Source organism: Buteo buteo, chromosome 30, assembly GCF_964188355.1.
Source record: "Buteo buteo chromosome 30, bButBut1.hap1.1, whole genome shotgun sequence".
Lineage (NCBI taxonomy): Eukaryota > Metazoa > Chordata > Aves > Accipitriformes > Accipitridae > Buteo > Buteo buteo.
In genome coordinates, this window is record NC_134200.1 from 221389 (window position 1) to 240033 (window position 18645).

The following is an 18645-nucleotide window of genomic DNA, read 5'->3' on the forward strand; positions in this document are numbered from 1 at the left end:
GCGGGGCGTATGGGGGGCTATGGGGGGGGGCGGGGGGGGGCCTATGGGGGCTAGAGGGGGTGGGGGGAGTGTAGAGGGACTCCGGGGGGGGCCGGGGGCACGCGGGGGCTGGAGGGGATACGGGGGTGTAGGGGGGCTATAGGGGGTGGGGGGGCTTATGGGGGCTATAGGGGCTGTGGGGGCATAAAGGGGCCATAGGGGGTGCGGGGGGCATGTGGGGGCTATAGGGGGTGGGGGGTGCACGGGGGCTGTAGGGGGTGCGGGGGCATAAAAGGGCTACAGGGGATGAGGGACTATACGGGGGCTGGAGGGGTGGGGGGGCATGTGGGGGCTATAGGGGATGTGGGGGCATAAAGGGGCCATAGGGGATGGGGGGGGCATATGGGGGCTATAGGGGGTGCGGGGGCCATAGGGGATGTGGGGGCATAGAAAGGTTATAGAAGTATATATATATATAGGAGTAGGGAATATACGGGGGCTGGAGCGGTGGGGGACATATGGGGGCTATAGGGGGTATTGAGATACGTGGGGGACATATGGGGGCTATAGGGGGTGGGGGGCTACATGGGGGCTATAGGGGGTATTGAGATACGTGGCAGACATATGGGGGCTAGAGGGGGTGGGGGGCTACATGGGGGCTATAGGGGGTATTGAGATATGTGGGGGACATATGGGGGCTATAGGGGGTGGGGAGCTACATGGGGGCTATAGGGGGTATTGAGATACGTGGGGGCTATAGGGGCTGTGGGGCACATGGTGCCTATAGGGGATATGGGGGTACACAGGCTATAGGGGGTTGGGGGGCACATACAGGGGCTATAGGGGGTGGGTACTGGTCGGAACTGGGCATACACTACAGGTAGAGGACATATAGGGGCTATGGCACCTATAGGGGCTATAGGGGGAGGGGTACAGGGTGGGTCTGGAGGTAGGGGGGGGCTACACCCACAGGGTACCTATAGATCCCATAGAGGGTGGGTGGGGGCTGGGGTACCTATAGGATCTAGGTGGGGGGGGGAAGCCACCTGCCCTCAGGAGTCCTTCCTCTGGAGGAAGAGGAGGCCAGTGGGGGGGTTGCCACCCCCCCCTCCAGAATTTTGGGGACCCCCCTAATTAACCCCTCCCCCAATTAATTAACCCCTCCCCCCAGTCCCGTCCCCCCCCTCGCTTAACGAAGCCTCTTTGTTTCCCCAACAGGTCCCCCCATAAGGGGGGGGGGGGAGACGCCGCCACCACCGGTGACACCAAGGGAGGGGACACAACACCCCCAAAATCGAGGTAACCCCATTGGGGACCCCCCAAAAACCCCACCCCCACCCAGACACCTGTGTCCCCCCCCTTCCACCCCTCCCATAGATCCATAGGGTCAACCAAGCCACCTTTGGGAACCTCTTTATTTGGGGGGGGTCCTCCTCGGCGCACCCCAGTATTTAAGGGGGTGTGGGGGTGGGTGAGGACAACCATGGCCACCGATTTGGGGGACCCCAAAGTCCCCACATCCCCCCCCGCCCCCCCAAAACGCTTCTTCCGGAAGAGCGTAGAATTATTGGAGGATGAAGAACGAGACCCACCAAGTGACGGAGGAGACCCAGAATTTCGGGGAAACCTCGAATTTCGGGGTGATCTCGAATTTCGGGGAGACCTCGAATTTCGGGGGGCCGCTGGGGGAAGGGAGGAAGCGGAAGAAGAAGCGGAGATGAAGGCGGTGGCCACTTCGCCGGGGGGAAGGTTCCTCAAGTTCGACATCGAGTTGGGACGGGGAGCCTTCAAGACGGTCTTCAAGGGTTTCGACACCGATACTTGGGTGGAGGTGGCTTGGTGTGAGCTCCAGGTGAGCCCCCAAAATGGTCCCTTTTTTGGGGGGGCTGGGGCCTGGCTTCGTTAAAGGGGGGTGGGTTAATTAATCGGTCTTAAAAAGGCGGGCGGTATCCAAAATTCCTCGTGGAGGTGTTCCAAAGTCAATGATTCCCCAGGAAACCTGTGATCGGTCTTTCAAATTCGACTTGAAGCTCTTCCAAAGTCAACAACGTGCCAAAATTCACCGTGAATCCTACAGTTGGCCCTTCAAACTCTTCTTCAACCCCTTCCAAAGTCAATGACGACCCAAAATTCATCATGAACCCAACAGTTGGCCCCTCAACTTCATCTTGAACCCCTTTCAAAGTCAGTGACACCCCCAAATTCATCCATGAACCCAATGGTTGACGCCTCAACTTCATCTTGAAGGTCTTCCAAAGTCAATGACCCCCCCAAATTCACCCACGAACCCTATGGTTGGCCCTTCAAATTCATCAGTGACCTCCCCCCAAACCAAATAATCCCCCCAAATTCACCATGAACTCAATGGTTGCCCTCCCCAACTCATTTTGAGCCCCTCCCAATGCCAATGACCCCCCCAAATTTACCATGAACCCTACGGTTGGCCCCTCCAACTCATCGATTCCCTCGTTTAACCCTTCTGACCCCTCAACGTATCCCACGTTCATTCTTCCAAAATCCTTGATGCCACGCCCACGTGCAAGGTCCCCTTCTAAGCACCCCCAAATCTTTTCAATTCACCCCAAATTTGTCCATTTATCTGCCAAATTTATTAATTACCCTTTTACGCTGCCGGATTCCTCAACGTACCCTCAAAATTAATTCCCGAAACTCTTAAATTCATCATCCCGAGGCACCAGTGAATCCTGGCAGCTCCTGATGTTGGGCACGAGGCCACGGTGAATTAATTACGGCCTCTTTTAACGAGCGGCAAATGGTCCGCAGGGAATTGAAAGAGCTTTGCGGCGCGGCAGGATGGGGTTTGCCACGCAGCTTGGCTGGTGATGGCAACTGATGATGATGATCCTTGAATCTGGGGTGGGTTTGACGTTGCTCCTGCCCCCTCCCCCCCCGCCCCACTGCCTCTACCAGGACCGCAAGTTGACCAAGGTGGAGCAACAACGGTTCAAGGAAGAAGCAGAGATGCTGAAGGGGTTGCAGCACCCTAACATCGTCCGCTTCTACGACTCTTGGGAGTCCACGGTCAAGGGCAAGAAGTGCATTGTCCTCGTCACCGAACTGATGACCTCCGGCACCCTCAAGACGTGAGTGACAGTGTTTTGCGGCACGTGGGCATGGTGAAGCTGGGGAGATGACGGCGGGTCAGCATATCCTGTCCCACAGGTATCTCAAGAGGTTCAAGGTGATGAAGCCCAAGGTGTTACGGAGCTGGTGCCGGCAGATCTTGAAGGGTCTCCACTTTCTCCACACCCGTACGCCACCCATCATTCACCGGGACCTCAAGTGTGACAACATCTTCATCACCGGCCCCACGGGTTCTGTCAAGATCGGTGATTTGGGTTTGGCCACCCTGATGCGGACCTCCTTCGCCAAGAGCGTCATCGGTAAGACCCGCCGTGCCGAAGCGCGCCCACCGGTCACCAGTTGACGGGTCTCACCGACCATCCCGTAGGTACGCCGGAATTTATGGCACCGGAGATGTACGAGGAACGTTACGATGAGTCAGTGGACGTCTACGCCTTCGGGATGTGCATGTTGGAGATGGGCACCTCTGAATATCCCTACTCCGAGTGCCAAAACGCTGCCCAGATCTACCGCAAAGTCACCAGCGTGGGTTCCTGGTCTTGCCGGTGTGTGCCAACACCCTCCACCACCACGGTGGTGGCATCGTCACCGTGGTTCTTCCTCTTGTAGGGCATCAAGCCAGCCAGCTTTGACAAGGTGACGGACCTGGAGGTGAAGGAGATCATCGAAGGTTGCATCCGGCAGAACAAGGCAGAGAGGTGGGAGAAGCGGGGGTGCCGCGTGGGGACCTCCTAGGTGATGCCTTGCTGTTGACCATGCCCTCGCCCGCAGGCTTTCCATCCGTGACCTGCTGAACCACGCTTTCTTCGCCGAGGACACGGGGTTACGCGTGGAGCTGGCGGAGGACGACGGGGGGTTCGACTCTTCCTTGGCACTCCGGCTTTGGGTAGAGGACCCCAAGAAGTTGAAGGGGAAGCACAAGGACAACGAGGCCATCGAGTTCAGCTTCAACCTGGAGGCCGATGTCCCCGAGGAGGTGGCCTATGAGATGGTGAGTGGCGCGGGGGTCCAGGGGTGGCGTTTGGGGGCTGAAAACCCTCGGGGGGGACCCCAAAACCCCTCTGGGCTTGGCCCCTCCAATTTGTCTTGACGCTTCCCAAAGTCAAAGCACCTCCAAATTCATCACAAACCCAACGGTTGGCCCCTCAAGTTGAATTTGCACCTCTCCCAAAGTCAATGACTTCCTAAAATTCAGCCTGAACTCTTATAGTTGGCCCCTCAGATTCATCTTAAACTTCTCCTGAAGTCAATGACACCCCAAAATTCACCGTGAACCCCACATTTGGCCCATCAAACTCATCTTGAACCCCTTCCAAAGCCAACGATCCTCTAAATTCACCATGAACCCTACGGCTGGCCTCTCAACTTCATCTTGAACGCTTTCCAAAGTCAATGACACCCCAAAATTCACCAATGAACCCTACGGTTGGCCCCTCAACCCTTCCAAAGCCAACAGTTCTCCAAGTTCACCACGACCTGCTCCCCACAAAAGCCCCATTTTCTCCCCCAATCAGGTGAAATCCGGCTTCTTCCATGAAAGCGACTCCAAAGCCGTCGCCAAATCCATCCGAGACCGGTTGACATTGGTGAGGAAGACGCGGGAGAAGAAGCAAGCGGAAGGTCGGGGGCTCCCTGAAAATGAGGATACCGAGGTGGACCAACACGTCCGGCAGCAGCTGCTCCGGCAACAGCCCCCCACTGCCGGTGAGATTCCCAGCTTCCACCCCATGGCTGGTGGCCCCCCAAAATTGCTCACCCCTGGTTGCTCCTCAGCAGGCGAGGGGCTCTTGGAGAACGGTCCCATCTCAGATGCCACCAGCACCTGTTGTCTCACCGGGGCGCCTGAGCCCACGCCACAGCTCCTTGGGTGCTACCAACAAGGGTCACCAGGACCCCCCCAAGATGGGGCATCCGCTACTTGTGGCCGTCCCATCCCCTTGCAGGTGCCGGTAAGTCCCCGTCACGCCGGGGTGGGTTGGGGGCCGTTGGCACCACCGCCCACCGCAGCACCTTGACCCCCAGGTCACCTACGGGGTGGAGGGCACATCAACAGATGTCACTGGAGGTGCCACCACGGCAGTGCCAGAGCCACCCGGCATCGACGGGGAGCCGGGGGTCGGTGTGACGCAGAGCCGCGGGATGTCATCAGTGGTGGTCGCACGGCTGCAACCAGCTCCTGGGGCGCCGGGTCCGGTGATGACATCGGCGGTGCCCGGCATGCAGCTGGCTCCGGGGATGTCACCAGCTCCAGGGGTGCCACCACCAACCGGAATGCCACCAGCTCCGGGGATGCCACCAGCTCCGGGGATGCCACCAGCTCCAGGAATGCCACCGCCAACTGGCATGCCACCGCCAACTGGGATGCCACCAGCTCCAGCAATGCCACCAGCAGCTCCAGGGATGCCACCAGCTCCAGGGATGCCACCTCAATCGGTCCCCATCGTGCAGTTGCAGCCAGCTCCAGGGATGCCACCGGGTCCAGGGATGCCACCAGCCCAAGGGATGCCACCACAGCCAGTCCCCACCATGCAGCCACAGCTGGTGCCAGGGATGTCACCGGCTCCAGGGATGCCACCACAACTGGTGGCCACCATGCAGCCGCAGCTGGCTCCAGGGATGCCACCAGCTCCAGGGATGCCACCACCAGCTGGGATGCCACCACAGCCAATCCCCACCATGCAGCCACAGCCAACCCCAGGGATGCCACCAACAGTGGGAGTGTCACCTGCTCCAGGGATGCCACCAGCCGTGGCGATGGCCCCAACCACAGGGATGCCACCAGCTCCAGAGATGCCACCAACCATTGGGATGCCACCAACTGTGGGGATGCCACCCCTACCTGGCTTGCCCCCAGCTGCAGGGGTGCCACCGACCGTGGGGATGCCACCTCCATCTGGGATGCCACCAGCCCCAGGGATGCCACCACTGTCTGGCATGCCACCAGCCCAAGGGATGCCACCAGCCCAAGGGATGCCACCAACCATGGGGATGTCACCGGCTCCGGTGATGCCACCAACCATGGGGATGTCACCAGCTCCAGGGATGTCACCAGCTCCAGTAATGCCACCACCACCATCCGGGATGCCACCAGCTCAAGGGATGCCACCAACCATGGGGATGTCACCAGCTCCAGTGATGCCACCACCATCCGGGATGCCACCACCAACATCTGGGATGCCACCAACCCAAGGGATGCCACCACCGCCGCTCCCCACCCTCCCAGCAGGTCCACAACCCGAAGACCCGTCCCTGCACGCCGATCCCCCGCCGGCCGCCACCAACCCTTCGGATCCGGTGCCCTTCCTCCGCGTCCCTGAGGCCACCACCGTCCCCGAACCTCCCGGTGCCAAACCCGACCGTGTCCGGCAACGCCGAGCCTCCTGCCCTCGCCCAGAGAGGGTTCCTCGCTTCCAACTGACCGTCCTCCAGGTTGGGGCGGGACGGGACACGGATGGACTTTTTTTTGGAGGGGGGGGACAGGGACACCCCATAACTCGTGTCCCCAACCCTTTAGGTCTCGTCCCCTGGGGACAACACAGTGGAGTGTCAGCTGGAGACCCACGACAGCAAGATGGTGACCTTCAAGTTTGATGCCGATGGGGACGCTCCCGAGGACATCGCCTGCTACATGGTGACCCCCCCCTCTCCCCCAAGCCCCCAAATTCCTCCTCCCCCCCCTAAATCCCCCCAAATTAACGTGGGGTGTCATGTGTCATCCCCCAAAATGTCCCCAAACCCGCCCTCAAGGTTGAGGACAACTTCGTGCTGGAGGGCGAGCGGGAGAAGTTTGTGGAAGAGCTGAAGGCCATCGTGGCGCGGGCGCGAGGGCTCCTCGGTGGCCCCCCCATGGACCCCCAGGTGCCCCACCCCCACCCTTACCCCCACCCCCACCCCAGACACCTGGGTCCACCCCCACCAGTTGACCCCACCCCCCCCCAAATGTGTCTCCCCACAGGCAGGACCTCCTGAACAAGCGGGTGGTGGTGAGTAGCGGGGGAGGGGAAGGGGCAGGGGTGGGGTCATCCCCCACCACCCCCACCCTGACCACCCTCACCCCTCCCCCCCCAGGAGAAGGTGCCCCCCAGTCGTCCCCCGTCGGTCGTTGGAGGTTTTGCATCAACCAGACCATCAGGAACCGGGAAGCCACCGGTGGGTCACCCTAGAGGGGACGTGGTGGTGGGGGGGGGGACACACGACGACACACCAGTGTCCTCCCCTCCCCCACAACCTCCATGGATTTGGGGGGGTGTCACCTCCTTGCAGGTCCTGGGGGACCCCCACCCAACCGAAGAGCCTTGGGGACATCCTGCGGTGGTGAGGTGGATGCGGTCCCAGATGCTGGTGGCCCTCAAGGACCAGGGATGGTTGTCACCGGACCCCAAGAACCAGGTGGCCCTCAAGGACCAGGGATGGTTGTCACCGGACCCCAAGAACCAGGTGGCCCTCAAGGACCAGGGACGGTCATTACTGGAGGGTTAGAGCAGGATGGACCTGGGGGACCAGAGATGATTGTCCCCAAATCCAGTGACCTGGGTGTCCCCCAAGGACAGGAGATGAACGTCGCCAAACCCCACGAGCTGGACGCACCCAAGGGACCAGAGACAATTGTCCCCAAACTCCACGAGCTTGGTGTCCCTCAAGGACAGGAGATGACTGTCCCCGAACCCTGTGACCTCGGTGTCCCCAAAGGACTGGAGATGGTCGTCACCGGACCCCAAGACCCAGGTGTCCCCGAAGGACTGGGGACAATGGTCACGGGCGCTTGGGAACAGGATGGACCCAGGGGACTGGGGACAATTGTCACCGGACCCCAAGAGCTGGATGAACCCATGGGACCAGAGATGATCATCTCCAAACCCCAAAATCTTGGTGTCCCTCAAGGACCAGGGACAACTGTCACCAGCACTTGGGAGCAGGATGGACCTGGGCAACCAGACATGATTGTCCCCAAACCTCAAGAGCTTGATGACCACCAAGGACCAGAGACCATCATCCCTGGACACCAAGACCTGGGTGTCCCCCAAGGACAGGGGACAGTTGTCACCGAAGCTTGGGAGCAGGATGGACCATGGGGACCTGAGACGATTGTCCCCAAACCCCAAGAGCTGGACGTCCCCCAAGGACCCGAGACAATCGCCATCGGAGCTTGGGAGCAGGATGCAACCATGGGACCAGAGGTGATTGTCCCCAGACTCCAAGACTTGGACATCCCCCATAGACTGGAGATGACCATCCCCAAACCCTGAGACCTTGGTGTCCCTCAAAGACCAGAGATGACAGTCCCCAACCCCAAGACCTTGGTGTCCCTCAACCCCCAAGAGCTCAGTGTCCCTTAAACTCCAACCCCAAGTCAAGGACCATCAATGACCATTCCCAAACCTCAAGACCTTGGTGTCCCTCAACCCCCAAGACCTTGGTGTCCCCCAAACCCCAAGACCTTGGTGTCCCTGAAACCCCAAACCCCAAGACCTTGCTGTCCCTCAACCCCTAAGACCTTGATGTCCCTCAAAGACCAGCCATGATTTTCCCCATCCCCCTGCCCCCCCCCCCGACATTTTGGGGGGGGGGCTGGTGACCACCTCAGCACCCTGTTTCCACAGGACCCCCCAACGGAGAGGACCCCGGGCCGTCCCACCGCTGGGGGGGGGTATTTTGCCCTGGGGTTTAATTGCCCCCGCCTGAAAAACCCCGTCAGCAAGAAGACCTGGGGGCGCAAGATCAAAAGTTGGGCCCGGAAGCTCCGGCAGCCCCCCCCCACTGCGGGGGGACCCCCCCGGCCAGGTAGGGTGGGGTGTCCACCCACTTGTACCCCCCATTTATCACTCCCATTTATCACTCCCATTTATAGCCCCCCCATTTATCACCCCCATTTACAGCCCCCGATTTATGTCCCCCCATGTATACCCCCCATATGTATCCCCTCATTTACCCCCCTCTCTATGCCCCCTGCTCTTGTTCCACAGGGGAGGTGGAGGAATTTGGGGATCCCCCCCGGCGGGGGCATTGCCAGGTGGGTGTTTGGAGGGGGTGCCTGGGGGGGGGGAGCACCCCCCTATGGACCCCCCCCAAATTGTTCTATGGACCCCCCTAAACTGCCTCCCAGAGACCCCAAAACTGCCCCAGGGACCTCCCCAAATTACCCCCGAGATCCCCTGAATTACCCCCAGGGACCCCCAAACTGCCCCAGGGACCCCCCAAATTACCCCCAGGGACTCCAAAACTGCCCCAGGGACCCCCCCCAAACTGCCCCAGAGACCCCAAAACTGCCCCTGGGAACCCCCAACATCACCAGGGACCCCCCAAATCCTCCCCCCCTCACCCCCCATCTGGCTCCTATTGCCTCTATATCCCCCCCCACCCCAGCTGCTAACGAACCCCGAATCGACCGACCCCCCTGAAACCGAAGGCGATTGGGGGGATCCCAGCTCGGAAAGTGAAAGTGGGGGGGTGGGGGGACCCCCCCATCCCCCTGGAGCCCCTCCCCGCCCCCCCGGATCCCCATCGTCCCCCATGAGCAGCGACGGGGAGACAGACCCTGAAGACGAAGATTTACGGGTGGAGCTGCGAAGGCTGCGGGAAAAGTAAGTTGGGAGGTCACGGGGGGGGTTTGGGGGGGCCCCCAATATTGGGGTACTCTCCCTGACCCCCCCCACCCCCCCCAAAATAGGCATATCCAGGAGGTGGTGACGTTACGGGCGCAGCAGGACAAGGAGCTGCAGGAGCTGCACGGGCGTCTCCGTGCCCTAAAAGAAGCTCGGGGGGACCCCCCAAAATTTGGGGGACCCCCCCCGGGGGATTATGGGGGACTCCCTCATCATTGCCCCGGGGGATCCCCCCGACGGCTTCGGGGTGCCAAGGGAAGAGGAAGGGGAAGGGGCGCGACAATGACAGGTTTGAGGCGCAGGGAGGGGTTTTGGGGTGCAAAGAGGGGGGTGGGGGTACAAGGGAGGTTTTGGGGTGCTCCATGGTCTGGGGAGAGGGGTTTGGGGTACGGGGGGGTTCTGGGGTGCAGGGAGGGGTATTGGGATGCAAGGGGGGGTGTTGGGCTGCAAGGGGGGATTCGGGGTACTGGAAGGGGGTTTTGGGGTGCTCTGGTTTAACGAGGGGGTTTTGGGGTGCAAGGGGTGGGCTGGGGTGCAGGGAGGTGTATTGGGGTGCTCCAAGGAGAGGTTTTGGGGTGCAAGGGGGGGCTTTTGGGGTGCACCATGGTCTGGGGAAGGGGTTTTGGGGGAGGGAGGGGTTTTGGGGTGCAGAGGGGCATTGGGGTGCTCTGGCAAGGGGGTTTGGCGGTACAGGGGTTTTGGGGTGCTGTGGGAGGGGATTTGGGGCTACAGAGGAGATTTGGGGTGCTCCCCCCGCCTCCCCAACACTCAGATGCCTGGGTCGTCCCCCCCAACCCCTTCCCCTCCCCCTTACAGGCCCCATAACCCCCCCAGCCCCCCCAAACCCCCCCCCAGCCCCTCAAAAAAAGGGGCTCTTCACCGATGACCTGCACCGGCTGGTGGATGAGTGGGTGCAGGATACGGCCCGAGCCCAGGTAAAGGGGGGGGCCCCCCTTAACCCCCTTTTTGGGGTGCTGGGGGGGTCCTCAATATCTAAACACCTCCTTCCCCCCCCCAAATCCCACAGGGGACCTCGTCGTGGGTGGCCACCCTCCGCGGCGCCCGGATGACCCCCCCAAAATGGGGAGTGGTACCCCCCCCCAAAACCAACCTCCATGGGGGGGGCAGCCCCCTCCCACCAGGGGCTGAGTGAAGGGGGGGGGGGCGGTACCCTAAAACCGCTGCTCCTTCCCCAAATCCCCTTGTTTTACCCCCAAACCCCCCTATTTTGGGTGCCACCCCCACTTCCCATATTCCCCTCCCTGGGTGACCCCAATTTTCGGTCCCCAAATCACCTCATTTCACCCTCCTCCTTGGTTTGGCCCCCCCTGTAGGGTGAACCCCAATTTTCATCCCCCAAATTGCCTCATTTTACCCCAAAATCCACCTTTCTGGGGGTCTGATGCCCCCCCAGGGGTTGACCCCAGTTTTCACCCTCAAAATTGCCTTGTTTTGCTCCCAAACCCCCTTTTTTGTGGCCTGCTCCCAACCATGCAGTAACCCCAATTTTCGGCCCCCAAATCACCTCATTTCATCCCAAAACTTCTTTTTTTGGGCCTATTGCCCCTTTTTGGGCCTTCCCCATGACGTGGCCCCACTTTTTGGCCCCAAAATCGCATCGACTCACCCCAAAAACCCCTTTTTTGCAGCCTGCCCCCCACCATGTGATGACCCCTATTTTCAGCCCCCAAATCACCCTGTTTCACCCCAAAACTCCTTTTTTGGGCCTATTGCCTCTTTTTAGCCCCCCCCCCCATGAGGTGACCCCACTTTTTGGCCCCAAAATTGCATCAATTCACCCCAAACCCCCCTTTTTTGTGGCCTTCCCCCCCCATGGCGTGACCCCACTTTTGGGCCCCCAAATCACCTATTTCCCACCCCAAACCCCCATGTTTTGCCCCATCATGAGATGACCCCACTTTTCAGCCCCTAAATCACCTCATTTCACCCCCAAACCCCCTTTTTTGGGGCCTATCCCCCTTTTTGCCCCCCCCCCCATGAGGTGATCCCAGTTTTTAACCCTAAACCAGCCTCATTTCACCCCCAAACCCCATCGGTTGAACCCCAACCCCTCGCTCACCCCCTCATTTGCCCCCAAATCCCCCTTTTTGCCCCCAAAACCACTGGGAGCCCCCAAACTGCCATATTTCACCCCAACCCGCCCCCCCGCAGGCCTGGGATTCCTTAACGCAGCCGTGGGGGGGGGTGTGGGGGAACTGGCCATACTGGTGTTACTGGTGACCCCCTCCCCCATCCTGGTCGTACTGGTACGACTGCCCCTCCCCCACTTTACCCCCCCTCCCCCCCCCAGCCCATTTTTGGGTCATTTCTTCATGGTTTCTGCCCGTCTACCTCACCCTTCATCAGACAGCGAGGTTTTGGGGTGAATTCCTGGGTGTTCTAGTTCTGGGGAGAAGGAAGGCGTTTAATTTTGGGGGGGGAAATTACTATAAAGTTCGTAAAAGAAACCCAAAACAGAGAAATAAAAGCGTGGCGCCACTCCCAAGATGGCGGCTCCCGCCTCAAGATGGCGCCGCCCCCCCCCCCCCCAATGCACCGCCTATGGGGAGGCGGGTGGGCCTCGCCCTTCTCAAGATGGCGTCCGCGCCCTTCTCAAGATGGCGTCGCGACGCTGTCAAAATGGCGCCTCGGCCCCGCCCTCTCCCTCCCCGTTTCCGCGTTTGAATAAAACTTTATCGGGCGGCCGGAGCCGGGCAGGAGCCGCGGCGGCGGCGGTGGAACCGGGGCCGGGCCGGGAACGGGCGGCGGTAACCGGGAGGTGGCGGTGGAACGGCCGGGAGAGGCCTCAGGCCTGGCCGGTGGGGCCTGCGGCCTAGTTGGGAGGTGGCGGTGGGGGACGCGTAGGCCTCGCGGGGAGCCCGGGGCCTTGTAGGCCTTTGAGGGGGGGGTAGGACCCTATAGAGCCGGGGGAGGGGGGTGCTGGGACCCTATAGGCCCTTTAGGGGAGCTCGGGGCCCTGTAGGCGCTTGGAGGGGGCCTGGGGCCCTACAGGCCCCTTTTGTGGGGGTGGGGGGTTAGGGCCCTGTAGGCGTTTGGGGGGGGGTCTCAGGGACCTTTAGAGGCTGGGAGACCCTATAGGGCCTTTTGGGGGGGCGTCCTAGGGCCCTGTAGGATCTTTTGGGGGTGTCCCAGGGTCCTATAGAGCTGTGGAGGCCCTGTAGGCTCTTTTGAGGGGGGGGGGGCAGGGCCCTATAGGGCAAGGGAGACCCTATAGGAATTTCTGGGGGGAGCCCAGGGCCCTATAGAGCCGGGGACACCCTAGAGACCCTTGAGGGGGGTGTCCCAAGACCCTATAGGCCCTTTTGGGGGTAGTCCAGGGCCTTATAGAGCTGGGGAGACCCTATAGGTCCCTGGGGGGGGGGTGTTCCAGACCCCTATAGATCTGTGTAGGGCGGTTGTTGCGTCTCTTAAGTCCCTATAGGGAGACTCAGCTGCCCCCCACGGGGCGGGGAGCATATAGGGAAGCATTAAAGGGGGGTGGGTGGCTATAGGGGAGGAATTTCTATAGGGGGTCACCTCTAGAAAAGCCAAAAGAGGGTGTTTGATAGGGGGGGGTCACGGGAAGGGGGTTATAGGGATCTATAGGACAGCGGGGCGGATGTCCTGGGCTGGGGGACAGGGTTGGGGGGGTCTATAGGGGTGCGGGAGGGGGTCTGTAGGGTCAGGGGTGCCCCTATAGGGGCTGGGGGGGGGGGGGGGCATGGCCTCGGTACCCGTATACTGCCTGTGCCGGCTGCCCTACGATGTCACCCGCTTCATGATCGAGTGTGATGGCTGCCAGGACTGGTTCCACGGCAGGTGGGGGACTGGGGGGGGGGGGGGGCACTGGGAGGGACTGGGAGGAGTTTGTGAGGGGCTGGGGGGTACTGGGAGAGACTTGGGGGGCACTGGGGGGCTACTGAGGAGGACTGGGAGGGACTGGAAGGAGTCTGGGGGGCACTGGGGGGCTGCTGGGGAGGACTGGGATGGACTGGGGGGTGAGGAGGGGGACTGGGATGGACTGGGAGGGGATTGGGGGGTAGCTGGGGAGGATTGGGGGTTAAGGAGGAGGGACTGGAGGGCTCTGGGGGTTACTGGGAGGGTTGCTGGAGGGTGCTGGGCAAACTGGGAGTAACTGGGAGGGTGCCTTGGGACCTCTGTGCCTGGGATTGTGCGGCCCGGGGTGTAATGGGGGTTACTGGGAGGTACTGGGAGACCTGAGGTGTGGGTCCCCCGCAGCTGCGTGGGGGTGGAGGAGGAGGCGGCGGCCGAGATCGACCTCTACCACTGCCCCAAGTGCGAGGTGCTGCACGGCCCCTCCGTCAGTGAGTCCCCTATAGCGCTATGCGGGACCAGGGCTGGGCCTTATAGGGACCTTTGGGGTTGGGGACATATGGGGAGGGGGCTGGGGGGGGGTCTCCCTGGGCTGGTTTCCCCCTACGGGGCCTTATAAGGTCCTATAGAAGACATCTGGGCCTTACAGGGTTCTATGGGGATGGGGATGTATGGGGTGGGGTGGGTCTCGCTGGCCTGATTTCTCCCTGTGGGGTCATATAGGGTCCTATAGGACCAGATCTGGGTCTTATAGGGTCATATAGGAGAGATCTGGGCCTTATAGAACCCTGTTGGGTTGGGGACAATAAGGGGGGGTGGATCTTGCTGGGCTGGTTTCCCCCTATGGGGCCATATGGGACTGGGTCTGGGCCTTATAGAACCATATGGGACCAGATCTAGGTCATATAGGATCAGGTCTGGGCCTTATAAGAGGTGTATGGGGCTGGGGATGTACTGGGTGGGGGATGTATGGGGCTGGGTCTTGTTGGGCTGGTACCCCCATCCTGGGCCATATGGAACTGGGACCATGTGGGACTGGGGCTGATTCCCCTATTCTGGGCTGTATGGAGCCATATGGGGCCAGGTTCATATGGGTATGGGACTGGTTCCTCCATCCCAGGTCATATGGGGCCATATGGAACCGGGACCATATAGGACCAGGGTTGGTTCTGCCAACCGTACGGGACCAGGGCTGGGCAGGTTCCCCCATCCCTGGTCATATGGGGGCTTTATGGAACTGGGTCCATACGTACCCGGGTGCATATGGATCCATATGTGCCGCAGTGAAGCGTCGCCGGGGTCCCCCAAAGCCTCCGGAGGTGGAGCCGGGTCGCCCTGTCCGCACTGGCAGTGCCCAGTTCGTCCGGGAACTACGGGGTCGGACTTTCCCCAGGTGAGGGGGACGTATAGAGGCGGGCCCTATGGCCGCTATAGGAGCCATCGGGGAGCTCTATAATGTCTCAGGGCAGCATATGAGTTTAGGACTGGTCGACATAGGGAGGCAGCCCTGAGCCGATACGGCGTGGTGGTGTCTTCCCTCCCTATAGGTCCTATAGGGGCTGTACCACTTCTCAGCATGCTAAGGGAGCTCTAGTAGTACCATATAGGGGCTCTACAGTTTCTTAGAGCCCTATACGGGCTGTATGCTCTCCCAGAACGCTACAGGAACTGTGTTAGAGTTCTCCAAGACATATGTAGGTTATTACAGTGCTATAGGAGTCTCAGTATGGTGAGCTGTATGGTGTATGAGAGTGGTACAGGAGCTGTATTGGTCATTAGGGTACTATGGGGGCTCTACAGAAGCTCTATAGGAGCAGTACAGCCTATTCGGGCCCTGTAGGGGCTGCATTGTCTATTGGGCACCATATAAGAGCCGTATAAAGTTGTTATAGGAGCTATAAAATGTGTATCATATGTTGGGCACTGTAGGAGCTCTATAAAGCCATTACAGGATCTATAGAAGCTGCATCATTCATTAAGCCTGTATAGAAACCCTGCAAAGCCATTGTAGGACCTATAGCAGCTCCCCAATCATCTGCAGACGCCCTTTAACGTCCTTATAGGACCTATAAAAGCTACAGTACCGATCAGGGTGCCATATAGGAGCCCTACAGGAACTGCATCACTCATCGGACCCCCACAGGAACCCAAAAAAGCCATTATAGGACTTATAGAAACTTCGTTAGCCATTAGACCACTATATAGAAAACCTATAGAGCCATTATAGAACGTGGAAAATCTGTGTAATGTTTTGGGGCAGTACGGGAATGCTACAAAACCATTATAGGATCTATAGAAGCTCTGTTACCCATCAGACTGCAGTAAGAACCTTACAAAGTCATTATAGAATGTATAGAATCTTCACGGCCTATTAAGTCACTGTATAAAAAGCTTATAAAGCCATCATAGGACTTACAGAATCTGTATCACATTTTGGGGCGCTATAGGAGTCTTACAAAGCTATTATAGAACCTACAGGAGGTGCACCACTCATTAAGTCACCATAAGAACCGTACAAAACCATTACAGGATTTATAGAAGCTTCGTTAACCGTTAGATCAGTATATAGAAAGCCTAGAAAATCATTACAGCATTGAGAAAATCTATATTCTATGTTGGGGTGTTATAGAGGTTCTACAAAGGCATTATAGGTTCTGTAAGAGCTGCATCATGTGTCATGCCACCATAGAAACAATTTAAAGCCATTATAGGAGTTCTAGAATGTTTGTTACTCATTATACTGCTATATAGAAAGCTTATTAAACTGTTGCAGTAGTTACAGGATTTATATCACATATGGGGGCACTATAGAAATCCAATAAAGCCATTATAGAATCTATAGGAGTTCTATCACCCATCAGACTACGGTAAGAAGTCTACGAAACCATTAAAGGACTTATAGGAATTCCATTAGTCATTAGACTGCTATATAGAAAGTCTATGAAACTGTTGCAGCGCTTACAGAATTTATATCACATTTTTGAGCCCTGTAGGATCCCAATAAAGCTATTATAGAATCTATAGGAGCTCCACCACCCACTAACCCCCCCCCAAAACCCTACGAAACCATTTTAAAACCTTCAACCACTCCCTGATCCTCTCCCGACTCCATCAAAAGCCTCTATGGGATCTATAAGGGGACCGATAGGGACGCTGGAGGGCTATAGGGTCTGCATACGTCCCTCTATACCCCCCCCCCCCATAGCGCCGACGAGGTGCTGCTCCGACCGAGCGGAGCCCAGCTGACGGTGGAATACCTGGAAGAAAAAACCTTCAGCGTTCCCATCTTGGTAGCCCGGAAAGAAGGATTGGGAATGACGTTACCCCCCCCCACCTTCACCCCGCGGGATGTAGAACATTATGTGGGTGAGTTTTGGGGGTTCGGGGGGGAGGGGGGGGTTGCGGGGGGGGGGGGTGTCCCCCTTGACTTTTCTATAGGGGATTTTGGCGGGGGGGTGCGGATCTATAGGGGCGGAGAAGATCATCGACGTCATCGATGTGGGGAGACAAGCCGACTGCAGGATGCGCCTGGGGGATTTCGTCGCCTATTTGGGGGGAGCCCGACGCGACCGCGTCCTCAACGTCATCAGCCTGGAGTTCTCTGACACGCGGTGGGTGACGTCATACCCCGCTGGGGACCTTTCTAGTATGTCCTGGTACCTCCCAGTACGTCCCAGTATCCCCCAGAGCATCCCTGGTCTCCTCTGACAACATTTTCAGGACATCCCTGGTCCTGCCCCCTCCCCCGCCAACCTGGGGACTCACCCCCCCCACCCTGGACCAGTGTCACACACCACCCCCCAGGGGGTCCTGTGTCCCCAGGGACCCTCCCAGTATGTCCCAGTACCTCCCAGTAACCACCAGAGTATCCCTGGTCTCTCAGGACATCCCTCATCTCCTCCCATGGGACACGCCGGGGATTTTCCCTGTCGTTCCCCCCCCCCGATCCCAGGTACCCCTCTGGGTCCCCTCCCAAAGACCCCCCCCCCCCCCGAAATCTGGGTCCTGTCCCCCCCACCTCAGGGACCCCCCAGTTCTGAGTCCTCCCCACCTCCGGGTCCTCCACCCCTCTCTGTATCTTCTACCTCTCCCAAACGTGGGGTCCCCTAAGGGGTTCACTTCATCCCAGGGGGTCCCCCTACCCCATTGGGGGGGGTTCCCCTACCCCAATACCCCCCCCCCGCCCCAGTAGCCCCCCAAGGACCCCCTTAATTCTGGCTCTGCCCCCCATCCCCACTCCCCTCTGGGTCCTTCCCCATCCTCAGTCCCCTTTGGGACCCCTCCAGCTCCAATCTACCTCAGGGGCCTCCCAAAATCTGAGTCACCCCCATCGCTGGTGCCCCCACCCCCAGGGACCCCCCAATTTGGGGTTCTCCCCCGCCGCCCCTGCATCCCCTCCCCAATTCTGCGTCCTCCATCCCCATCCCTTTCCTCATCTCCCCATTTCCAGCATCTCCCACTTCCCCCAAACCTGGGGTCCCCCAGCTGTGTCCCCCACCCCAATAACCCCCCCTTAATCCCCCCCCCAAGCCTTTCCAACCTAGTGGAGACACCACGGATCGTCCGGAAGCTGTCGTGGGTGGAAAACCTATGGCCGGGGGAATCGGCGTGCGAACGCCCCAGCGTGCAGAAATATTGTCTGATGGGCGCCCGCGACAGCTACACCGACTTCCACATCGATTTCGGGGGGACCTCTGTCTGGTATCACGTCCTGAGGGTATGGCAGGGGGAGATTTGGGGGGCTAAGGCATGGTTAGAGGGGGTTTAGGGGGGATTTGGGGGGGCTAGAGGGGGTTTAGGGGGGATCTGGGGGGGCTGGGGGTGGCTAGAAGGGGTTTAAGGTGGGTTTAGGGGGGGTTAGGGGGGGCTAGGTTGGGGCTAGAGGGGGTTTAGGTGGGATTTGGGGGGGCTGGGGTGGCTAGAGGGGGTATAAGGTGGGTTTAGGGGGGATTTGGGGGGGCTATAGGGTGGGTTTAGGGGGGATTTGGAGGTGTTAGGGGTGGCTAGAGGGGGTTTAAGGTGGGTTTAGGGGGGATTTGGGGGGCTATAGGGTGTCTAGAGGGTCTATAGGGTGGCCTTAGGACTCATATGTGGGTCCACACCCCTCCTTGGGGTGCCTATATCA

The 18645-nt window shown here is 59.4% G+C and overlaps 2 protein-coding genes across 8 annotated transcripts in view; both read left to right on the top strand.

The window, feature by feature from the left end:
• Positions 1-1130: 1130 nt before the first annotated feature.
• WNK3 (WNK lysine deficient protein kinase 3) lies at positions 1131-13282 on the top strand. Of its 7 annotated transcripts, none has more exons than XM_075018571.1 (21): positions 1131-1831; positions 2911-3083; positions 3163-3383; positions 3452-3609; positions 3694-3782; positions 3856-4075; positions 4599-4788; positions 4858-5033; positions 5092-6513; positions 6599-6715; positions 6832-6942; positions 7040-7067; positions 7153-7233; positions 7348-7425; positions 7474-8261; positions 8685-8865; positions 9048-9094; positions 9448-9665; positions 9752-9975; positions 10503-10621; positions 10714-13282. In XM_075018571.1, the coding sequence occupies exons 1-21, from the start codon at positions 1463-1465 to the stop codon at positions 10837-10839; spliced, it is 5136 nt and encodes a 1711-aa protein (XP_074874672.1). In that variant the 5' UTR covers positions 1131-1462; the 3' UTR covers positions 10840-13282. The 7 variants fall into 7 exon arrangements, with proteins under 7 accessions (XP_074874672.1, XP_074874669.1, XP_074874671.1 ...); XM_075018573.1 differs by having other exon boundaries at positions 1134-1278; positions 1672-1831; positions 7348-8261; positions 10714-13281; XM_075018572.1 differs by having other exon boundaries at positions 1164-1278; positions 1535-1831; positions 7348-8261; positions 10714-13281.
• An 85-nt stretch (positions 13283-13367) lies between these two features.
• Positions 13368-18645, top strand: part of PHF8 (PHD finger protein 8) — a 9457-nt gene continuing 4179 nt past the window's right edge. The window contains 6 exon segments of the mRNA XM_075018470.1: positions 13368-13505; positions 13926-14011; positions 14805-14913; positions 16726-16886; positions 16990-17131; positions 18051-18242. Of these exon segments, the coding sequence (XP_074874571.1) occupies positions 13408-13505; positions 13926-14011; positions 14805-14913; positions 16726-16886; positions 16990-17131; positions 18051-18242 (788 nt within the window). The 5' untranslated portion in view covers positions 13368-13407.

Excerpts from the sequence above, each read along its gene's own strand:
- WNK3 (XM_075018568.1), top strand. The coding sequence starts at position 1,463 with ATGGCCACCGATTTGGGGGACCCCAAAGTCCCCACATCCCCCCCCGCC. Across the intron at positions 6,514-6,598 it reads TCCAACTGACCGTCCTCCAG|GTCTCGTCCCCTGGGGACAA; the intron begins GTTGGGGCGGGA and ends CCAACCCTTTAG. Across the intron at positions 7,234-7,347 it reads CAGGAACCGGGAAGCCACCG|GTCCTGGGGGACCCCCACCC; the intron begins GTGGGTCACCCT and ends ACCTCCTTGCAG.